General features: G+C 44.1%; 1 protein-coding gene across 4 annotated transcripts in view; it reads right to left on the reverse strand.

Annotated features, from left to right (window-relative positions):
* rpap1 (RNA polymerase II associated protein 1) overlaps positions 1-8,605 on the reverse strand; it is an 83,823-nt gene extending 75,218 nt beyond the window's left edge. The window contains exons 1-4 of one of the 4 annotated variants that reach the window (XM_048538345.2): positions 8,538-8,570; positions 6,743-6,837; positions 3,641-3,839; positions 649-791 (exon numbers count right to left, since the gene is read on the reverse strand). In XM_048538345.2, coding sequence (XP_048394302.1) covers positions 649-791; positions 3,641-3,818 — 321 coding nt within the window. In that variant the 5' untranslated portion in view covers positions 3,819-3,839; positions 6,743-6,837; positions 8,538-8,570. Of the gene's footprint in view, positions 1-648; positions 792-3,640; positions 3,840-6,742; positions 7,355-8,537 lie in introns of those variants that run through there. The other 3 variants (XM_048538344.2, XM_048538346.2, XM_048538343.2) reach the window with 3 other exon arrangements.
* Between the last annotated feature and the right edge of the window lie 2,134 nt (positions 8,606-10,739).

Below are 10,739 nucleotides of genomic sequence, written 5' to 3' on the forward strand. Positions count from 1 at the left end.
TTAAGACTTTGTTCAGCGTAACATTGACAAAAATAAAAGTTGCATTCAAGTCACACCTTTCACAACCTCAGAATTGCCCAAAATGTACAGCAGCCAATGTAATTCAACAAGAATTCAACGAGTTTTAACATAAGAAATACAGCAGCCATGTGCACATAGCAAGACCCCAAAAACATCAATGTTGTAATGATCAGGTAATTTATTTAACAGCAGTTTGAATGAGAAATAGTGGCCACTTCACTGAATTGCTGTTCTTCAAAATCAGGGCTACAGAATCTTAAAAGATGGATGGACAGCATTTTAGTTGAACAGCTGCACCTCCTTTGGTGCTACACTGGAGGGCAAGGTTAGTTTTTGTCGTCAACACTCTGAACTGGGACTTGAACACAAAACCCTCTGTCTCAGAGGTGACAGTATTAGCAACCTAGCCATCCAACACAATGACAGTGGAGGGATCACCAACCTGCTGAGTGGTGTCAAATATTTATTAAGATACTGTGATTGTAGATCTGATGGCCTGCAGCAATGAAACAATGCTGAGACTAAGACATCCAAGCTGTCTGCAAACTTTTCACAATCAAGCACAGGTACCGTCAACTTGAGCTCCAGGATGTGAGAAAAACATCTTGTACTTGAACTAAAACTTACAATGATCTTTGACAAGACTGCTGTGATATGTTGATCCTGTAGATCCATCTGTTCCTCGCTATCATCTCCTTGGAATTTAACAGCACCTGCCTTGGACTTTTTTGGTGGAGCTGGCATTAGTGATGGAGGAAGATCAGGAAGACCTGAAACAAAATAGAAATGTTGTTGGTTCTGGTCCGTTACTGCAAGGTCCTACAATCAGCAATGAAGATCACGTCCAGGTCGATACCTTTGTTGAGGATTTGAGTATTGGCTGCAAGGTCAAGGAGAATACCCAATGCCTTCTTCCAAAAGTGCCATCGGGGCCCTTAGTCATCATGACTGGGGAAACTTAATTTAAGGTCTTATTCAAAAAGCAGCATATCAAATTGTGCAGCACTCCCTCCATACTGCATTCAGATGTGTGTCTAGATTTCATATCATCACCTGACTACCATAACCTCTTGAGATGTGGTCATTTCAACACAATAGAAAAGTCATCCATTTTGGATTTTAAAAATGACAAAGAATTTTTAATTGGTGGCAAGCTAGGAACAATGGAGGAAGGTAAAAGAGATGGAGCAATTCATGCACAAGAGATCAATAAAGAATATTAGTTAGGTTCTAAACTAATCAAAAAGGCTACTGCAATGCTAAACTTTAAAACTACTGGATGAGTATGGGGGTGAGGGGAAACAAGCTTTGCCACAGTTATACCATGCCCTAGTTAGGCCACACCTGTAATACTCGTCATCTGACCATCTTAACAAACCATTTGAACAGGAGCCAGTGAATTGCTTCCTCAGATTTTCATATTTCCAGCCATGACACTAATTTTGTGTGTGTGTGTGCGTGCGTGCACGTGCGTGTGCATGTGAGATGTGAGAGAGAGACAGAATCTATTAAAGTTTAACGAGTAAAGTGAGGTGTTAACCAGTTTACAGCTGTTTACCCATGGTTACAATAAAATTTATCTGTCATGAATAGTAATTTGTGTTAAGTGTAGAAAACTGGTCCATTTCATACTAGTTCTCCTTCATTTACCATCTAGAGTTTTCCTTCATAAAATCACGCTAATATCATAGATCATACAACTCCTATAGCATGGAAACAGGCCCTTCGGCCTAACAAGTCCACACCGAACCTTGGGGCATCACACTCAGACCAATTCCCCATAACCGATCTAAGCTACACATCCCTGAACACTACGGGCAATTTAGCTCGGCCAATCCACCCTAGTCTGCACATCTTTGGACTGTGGGAAGAAACCAGAGCACTGGGAGGAAACCCACGCAGACATGGGGAGAACAAGCAAACTCCACACAGACAGGTTGCCGGAGTGGAATCGAACCCAGGTCCCTGGCACTGTGAGGCAGTAGTGGTGAGGCAGTAGTGCTAATCACTGAGCCACTGGACCACCCCTGTTTTTTATAAACCTGGCTGTGTTTCAAAGCGGTGCCTCAAAAGTGCACCGTCAGAAATAGAAAAAAATTTCAATGTGGAGAATGCAGTAAAGTTGCCATGGCCCCAGAAGACCACAAGGCGGCAGTCCCATTAGGGATAGACAACCGGTGATGAGTTTAACCTGAGGATCACCATATCTCAGATAAGCAGTGTGGTTGAGCAGGCAGGACATTTGCGGTGAACTCAGACGGTGCGGAAATTAAACCACTGTTAGTATCACTGTACGCAGTACAAGGCATCTGGGAGAGGTTCCTGAATTACTAAAATCTATCTTTACATATATCTTCCTCAAATTTTAAAGGAGAAATGTGGGAACTGGGAATAAACAACGTAGAATTAAACAGGATAAACTGTACAGAAAAAGACCATTCGGTTCAACGTGTCATGTTGATGTTTATGGGCCAGCCTTCCTTCATCTGTGCACTTCTAAATCTATCACTGTAATCCAATAACCCCATCCCCTCATAAGCGCATCTTATTGCAAACGCATCAATGCCATTTAATTCAACCACCTCCTGTAGTGGCAAGTTCCACATTTCCACCATGCTGAAGTGAAAAAATTCCCTAAAGGATTTCTAAGTGATTATCTCATATTGCTGTGTCTAAGTTATGTTCTTATGTGAGTCACTCTCTTTATACCCTCTCTTAAAAATCTTCACAATAGTTATGACCCCTATAATATAACACATCCGTAAATTTTTCTACACCTTCCCTAGTGGCTCTACATCCTTATAACGGTAAGGTAATAGGGGTATAGGGTCAAGAAGCTGACGCTTGTCTTGACGCTTGGGAGGAATGGGATTCCCAATATTCAGAGTTACAGCACAGGTCTATTATTAAAACTGACAGTATTACAGTAACATGAAATGCAAGGAAATCCCAGACAGGTTTGTCATGAACAGCAGGCTAAACAAAAGAAACAGGACAAAGTGGAGCTCTTACGCAAAACTAGCACTTAATGTTCCAACACAGCTTTAGGAAAACTGGATTATGGTTTGAAAACGTCAGCCTTTAAGTTGTCCAATCTCATCTGATTGGTCTTTCACTTTGTTAGACTGAGAGGTGATCTGATCAATGCACTTCAAATGTTAAAGCAATTTAACAGAGAAAAACCAATTTCTCTTGTTGACGAACCAAGAACAAGGAAAGATAATCTTAGAATTATGTCATTCAGGAGAAACACACAAACGGTAGGGGAAGTCTGGAGTCGCAACCCTCTGCCAGAAGGCTATGCATCAACTGGAGCTTTCAAAGTTGCGATAGATTGTTCGGTAAAAATAGAACTGATATGGAGCTGTAACAGGATAATGAGATTGAATTGCTAATAGGCTATGTTTTGATTGAATAGTGGTACAATCTCCAGATATTGACCCACCCATATTTTTATCCATTGCTCTCATTACCTCAAGTAATAAATAAAAAGTGTCCCAATACTACAAGTTCTTAGAGGGAAAAGAATGGTTTACTTCTTTACATTTCCCACACCACTATATTAGATCAAGCATCTGATTCCCACTGTAAAGTTACATTATGAAAATCCAATTCAAACCTTCCAATGTGACTGTGTCCCGTGGCACTGCATTGACGGGGATTCTGTCAGCATTCTGCGATTGCACCTTCCTCTTGTTTACAACCTTGGCAGCTGGAGATGTTCCTGCTGTGAGGAACTGCTGCTGGAACAGAAGGAGATCATCCTCCGATTCGCCAGGCTTCGGCCTACCCAGCATCTTCCTTGGTTTGGGGGTGTCCTGTAAATGGCAAAGTGGTCCAGTCAGCATCCATTGCACCTGATGGCGCTTATCAACGATCTACTTCCTCCTCAGTGGAATCGCAGCTTAGAAGTATCCAACTTGGAAACCCTTTTGGCCAATGCTAGCTATTTGAGAACTCTTTCCAATTTTTCCCACACTCTGCTTTTTTCTCTGCAGTACTGCAAACTTTCCCTTTCTGTGGTCTGATCCCAGTTCCTTTTTGACAGCTACTGTTGAGCCTGTTTCAACAACCCTTCCAACCAGTACTTTGCAGATCAAAGTAAGCTGCGGCCTAAAACAAAATTATCAAAGCCCCTCTGGTTCTTTCAATAACTATTTCTAGTGGCCACTGATTAACAACACTGCCACCACAGGAAACAGTTTCACCCTGGCTATCCTATCAAACCACTCAATTCTGAAGCCTTTCATTAAATCTCACATGAGCTTTCTCTGCTCGGTGACAAACAACCCTAGATTCTCAAATCTCTCCACAAAGTCGCAGTCATTCAGGCCAATGAGTCTACTTTCCACTCCCTCCAAAGCCCAAAATGAAGTGCCTAGATTTGGACAACAACACAACAGCTGGGGCCTAACCAGTTATCCAACACCCATATCACAGAGGACGGTGATTAACACTTTCTGATTTGCAACTACTAAGGTGCCTTTCATTGGCAATAGCAGACCAAGGCTGCTAACCACGACTTACACATCAACCCAGGCAACAAGCAGCAATAGGTCTTTCAACTGCATGAGCTTCCATTGTCCAGCCCTCTCTCGACTCAATCTGCTGTCCACCCAAACCATTAAGGAGTGCAGCTTTGACTGCAATAAAGCAAGTGGGAACAAAGTTTGGCTCATTTACCATCTCGCCCTTCGTCACCTCGGATGCGAAGGCCACAAAACAATGCTTAAATCAACTAGCTCAGCAGGGACCCTAGATCAGAACCAACACCCTCTAATCTGTGAGGCACAATTATTACTACAAAGCCAGGTATTTTCCTGCTCTCCTTTGAAATAGGATGGTGTGAGGGGCCAGACAGAACCATGGCTTAACATCTGATCCAAAGAATGATATCTCCAACAATATAGCACTTCATCAGTTCCACAGTACGGTGTCAATGCAACCTCTGCATTGTGATCTTTTCCATTTTGAATCAAGACAGCTACCAAACAACCACAACTTACACCTTCTTCCTGACTGTTGTAAACTGATATAGAAGATTGGAGGTTCTTCCTTCTGATCATCACCCTGCAATCTTTAAGCATAAAATAAGGTAATCTGGGAACGACCACTTTGTTAAGAAATCCCTGCGCTTTGGAACCAATGGTTCATTCCACTAATGTCACAACTGCTCATAGGCCACAATGGAATTGACATCTGATAAACCGCTCATCAAAAGGAGAGTGGTCCCTCACTGACACACACACACTCCAGAGTCCAGCATTCAGCCCTAATCCATGTCCAAGTCTTCCAGCCTATGCTGAGCCCTGAACTGAACGGGAGTCAATTTTCTACTGTGGAGATTGAAAGCCCACTGGAAAGGTAGGGATGGGTAGCTGCCTGGCCAGTGGGATCAATTTAAAAGTCTAACATGGTAAATCTGCATCAAGAGCAAACGTATATATTCAATTAAGGATATAGAGAGAAGCAGGAGACCAATTCATAGAGAAAACCCTCACATTGATCTCACCTATCCCAAATCAGTCATTCTGTTATATTCATGTAGGGATAAACTCATTTTGACATGAAAAAGTGATAAGCACGACTGAAAGTGGGGCAATAAATGTCAAGTAGGCAATTATAAGGAGGGAAAAGGAACAACTAGAGGGAGCAATACACATCAATGCTTGTCTGTTTCCTCTCCTGTTTCAGCTCTCAGTCCTGCTCCTGGCCGTACATCACACATTCGCAATGTTCTTTGGTCCAGTCTCCAAGTGCCTGCTTCATATTTTGTCAGTGTTTCTCCCACAGATGATTCCAATGCATCCACATGTAGTCTAGTATGTGGATAAAGAAACTTAACATCTTTCAGCTCACGCATACTTATTTGCTTCTCATTTTCAGGCTATACTGCTACCCAGTTGTAACGTGAAAGGCCAACCAAACGTGTAAACCATTTCTTATCAGTAACACAGCCTCTCCCATTAACTAGTGTCTCCTTCTGGTGAAACTGGGTCTCTCGCAGCCCCAAGCTGCATCTTCAGGGAACCCCGATGGAGGTTTGATTCCCAGATGTAATGTGCAGGTTTGCAAGTGGACAGGCCCAGGAATTCATGATTCAAACTCCAAGCTATGGAAGTGTAAGTCCACTGTATATGGATATTTTGGAGAGCTGATGCTGAGGAAGCAAACGCAGACAAAACACTGGAGTGAAACCCATAGGCGAATTGACATCTGGATATGCTACCTTCTGGCAACTGTTGCAATTAGCCAACACCAAGCAGGGTGTTTTGCATTGACTTTAAACAAACTAAGGAGATCAAGAAGCGTACCTTGGCTTTTGGGGCAGCCTAGGGCCTACATAGATTTTGCCTCAGAACGTGTCCCAGAAAGCACACTCCAGTTTCACTGCAGTGCATTAAAATGACAGAGCCGTTACAAGAAATAAGCCCAGACTGACATAAAAGAATGGGTGCTCCGGCCATTGAAGCTGGATATTGACCCCACAGTTGAGGAAATTAGCGACGTTAGTGACTCACTGGCATAGGTCAAGGTGCTGATGCCGATCCTTACCGTCCGAACTCATCGAGCAGGAGAAACCAGCACTCCTGCAGCATCTACACAAACTTCCCTACCTCTGCTGGTGGAAGGGAGCAGCACTCAGGAATTTGCATGCTCCAACTGTGACTCTGTAGGAGAACAAAGACAACCACAGTGATCGTAACAATGATCCCAGTACCTCCTTTAACGTGCATCACAGGTGAAGTATTTGTTTGTGTTGCCGTTGTCAGACTGCAGATCATATCCATCCCAAATCCCAGGTTGGCATCAGAACTAGAAAATACAGAATTAGCTCATTCTCTCCGCTACAGAGTTGCAAGATGAGATGTCAGGAACAGAGGAGACTGGTGTGCATTTCCACGGTAAGCTCTTAAAAGCCATTAAACTACCTGAGTAAAGACAGTCAACTTAGGCTGTTGATGAACACTGGGTACCCAACGCGACTGATAAACGTGATCTCCTGTTTCCATGACAGCGTGATAGAAAAGGTCAAGGTCAGAAACCTTCAAGAAATAGGACTGTGTTTTGGCACTCACACATTTGGCATATTCTCCTCTTTGCTGCTGTTATATGTCGCCAGGTAATTTACAGAGGGGTCTACTTATATACCAGATTTGACAGAGATCTGTTCAACCTGCCTTACCCAAGATCCAAGACTAAAGTGCACCAAATCATCAGCAGAGAGTTGCTCCACACCAACGATGCTGCAGAATAATTTCACATCGAGAAACATCCTCAGCAGCAAACGTGCAGATGCTCTCACGCCTGGAAAGGACTTGGTTAGACCATCAGCATCAGAAAGGCTACTGTCACTTTCCAAGACATTGCTACACTGCACTTGATAGTGTAACACTAAACCTTTATGTATCAAGGTTCCACAACCACCAATCTGTCACCAAGTGCTGAAATCAACACACACATCACACAGCTGCTCTGTATGATCTCAGTGAGACAGTGTAGTATAGCATTCTGAGAACATCAAACTGCAAACCTAATAAACCTGCATCCTCAGTACATTCCTCTCTATTTATCAGACCTAGACAATGCATGCTAAGCAGAACAAAGGCTGGACAGTTTCCACCTTCGCTGTCTCATATGTATATAGCGTATCTTTTGGCAGGATAAAGTCACTAACTCTCAAGTTCTGGAATGTCCTAACTCCTCAAGCATACACTCATTGCTAAGGCAACGATGTCTGCACTGACTCAGCCGTACTCATTGGATGACTCGTGGCCTTATACCCAGAGGCCTTCTATACAGTGAACTGGCCACTGGGTCACAACTTCCTGAGAGTCCATACTTCTGCAAGAAGGATACCTTGCAAGTGAGGTGGCAGACACTGACAATTTGGAGGTAATCACAAGCAGCCGTGTCCCCTGGTGGGGATGGCTGCCGAAATGGCAAAAACACAAAACTCAGCTGGCCAAGAGAAAACAGGCCAGCAAATCGTGCACTCTCTCAGCACACACAGTTCTCCTCTACAATGAATGCGGCAGAGATGGCGATGTCAGAGTGAAGTTCTAGAGAAACATGAGAAAATGCTGAACACAGAGTAGGCATGGCCCAATCTATCACCCTTCCAGATTTAAGGCTGTCACTGGCATCCTTACAGTTTAGATTAAACCTGCATAATAAAATGTGAGGCTGGATGAACACAGCAGGCCAAGCAGCATCTCAGGAGCACAAAAGCTGACGTTTCGGACTCTTCATCAGAGCGGAACCTCTTATAATCGGCACACATTGTTCTATTTGCACATCTCTGCCTCTCACTTCCCTCACCTGGTATCTCCGCACCCCCTACCCCATATATCTCCAATCGTTCATCATTTCTCTCCCCATCCCTTCTTTCCTCCTCCTCCTCTTCTTCTTTCCCTCCCTCTACTTCTCCTCTCCCCCCCCCCCTTTTCTTTCTTTCACTCTCTCTCCTTCTTCTTCTCTACTTCTCGCCCTCTCTCCCTCTCCCAAACTCTTACTGTTTCGCTCCAAACCTCCACCTGGAACCCACGCCAAGCGCCACTTCCGCCCCGCTTGGCGTCACACGCATAACCCGGCCCCGGCTCGGCTTCCGCTCATTACCGCGGATAGAGCTTATTCGCAACTGTGCAACGGAAAATCCGTCCCCACGACTTCCGTCCACCACTAGGTCGCTCGGATGCAAACAATTGGAACATCTCTCACCCGCCAAGTTGAACACAGGGAATGGGTATGGGAGGGGGATTCCCTTCAATTCCTATAATGCAAAATAGAGAACCCCCCTCCCCACCCCACCAAAACAGAAATAACCTCAACAGCAAGAGGCTATTTGTCGAAGCACGAAGAAAGTGAAAGGTTTGGAGTGGCAATTCTCAATTCCGCACTTTAAGCTATGAACAGTACACACCAGATATTCGAGGATCTATTCTCAATTGTCTCTTCCTTGGCAAGCCTCCTCGATGACTGCACTTCAAGTGTACTTCGACGGCAGTAAAGCAGCTTTGGGACGTCTAGCGGTCGCGAAAAAGGGCGACATTATTTTTCTTTGGAAATCTCGGAAGGGGTTGTCCCATGGGAGCCCCTCAACCCACAGGAGAAGGAGCTCAGCTCAGTCAGTTGTTTCCATCACAATGAGATCATTCGCTGACAACGTTTTCCAAAGTAACTCCTGCTTAATTTGCAAGGTGTGCGTGGTATTTTTGCCTGCCTGGAAATCGTGACAGGGAAACGTATAGGTGATCAGAGATAATGGGAACTGCAGATGCTGGAGGATCCAAGATAACAAAGTGAAGCTGGATGAACACAGCAGGCCAAGCAGCATCTCAGGAGCACAAAAGCTGACGTTTCGGGCCTAGACCCTTCATCAGACAGGGGGATGGGGAGAGGGTTCTGGAATAAATAAGGAGGGGGGAGGCGGACAGAAGATGGAGAGAAAAGAGATAGGTGGAGAGGAGAGTATAGGTGGGGAGGTAGGGAGGGGATAGATCAGTCCAGGGAAGACGGACAGGTCAAGGAGGCAGGATGAGGTTATCTTTTCTCTCCATCTTCCGTCTGCCTCCCCTCTCTCCCTATTTATTCCAGAACCCTCTCCCCAACCCCCTCTCTGATGAAGGGTCTAGGACCGAAACATCAGCTTTTGTGCTCCTGAGATGCTGCTTGGCCTGCTGTGTTCATCCAGCTTCACACTTTGTTATCATAAACCTATAGGTGAGGCATTTTCCTCGGTTTTCTGCCCAAGTTCACCAGTAACAATTTTACTGACCATGTTTATGCTTCTTTGTGCCTTCATGGGATGTGGGCATCACTAGCATTTGTTGCCCATCCCCTGATTGCCCTTCCACTGACTGGCTAGCAAAGTCATTTCAGAAAACAGTTAAGAGCAGTTCAGAAAGAGGCAACCATATTGTTGTGGATCTGAAGTCACAGACTGGGACAGGACAACAAATTTCCTTTCCCAGAGGGCATTAGTGAACTATGTAGGCTTTTACAACATAATAGCTCCATAGTCTCAGAACTGAGGTGAGTTTTCAATTTTCAATTATTAATTAAATTTAAGATCCACAAACTGCACTTTATTCATTCACAGGATGAGGGCATCTTTGGCTAGGCTAGCATTTATGCCCATCCCTAATTGCCCAGAGGGCAGTTAAGAGTCAACTATATTGCTGTGGGATTTGAATGTAGACCAGGCCAGTTTCCTTGCCTGAAGGACACCAGTGAATCAGATAGGTTTTTCCGTCAATCGGCAGTCGTTTAATGGTCTTCACTGAACTCTTAATTCCAGATTTTTATTGAATTCAAGTTCCACCATCTACCATGAACCCAGGTCCTGAGCTGGGCCACTGGATTAACAGACCAGCAACACTACCACTAGACTGTCACTTCACCTCATTGATGAGATTTCAACTCATGTCCCAGAGTATTAACCTGGGCCTGTCATCCCACTATATTAACACCATACTATAAAATCCCTTAATACTATTTCAATTTTTTCGGATTTTGCGATAAACTTTACTGTAACGTTCATTATTTCCAATATAAGCACAATATAACCGAAATGTTTTTCCTCATGCTTCCTTAACCAGGAAGACACAACTGAATAACTAAATTCTTATGTTTCAGAAAGAGGCCATTCAGCCCATCTATCAACAATGGCTAACTAACGACCCAACAATCTGAATAGTTGAACGGTTTTCTGATTT

Source organism: Stegostoma tigrinum, chromosome 10 (assembly GCF_030684315.1).
Source record: "Stegostoma tigrinum isolate sSteTig4 chromosome 10, sSteTig4.hap1, whole genome shotgun sequence".
Taxonomy (NCBI): domain Eukaryota; kingdom Metazoa; phylum Chordata; class Chondrichthyes; order Orectolobiformes; family Stegostomatidae; genus Stegostoma; species Stegostoma tigrinum.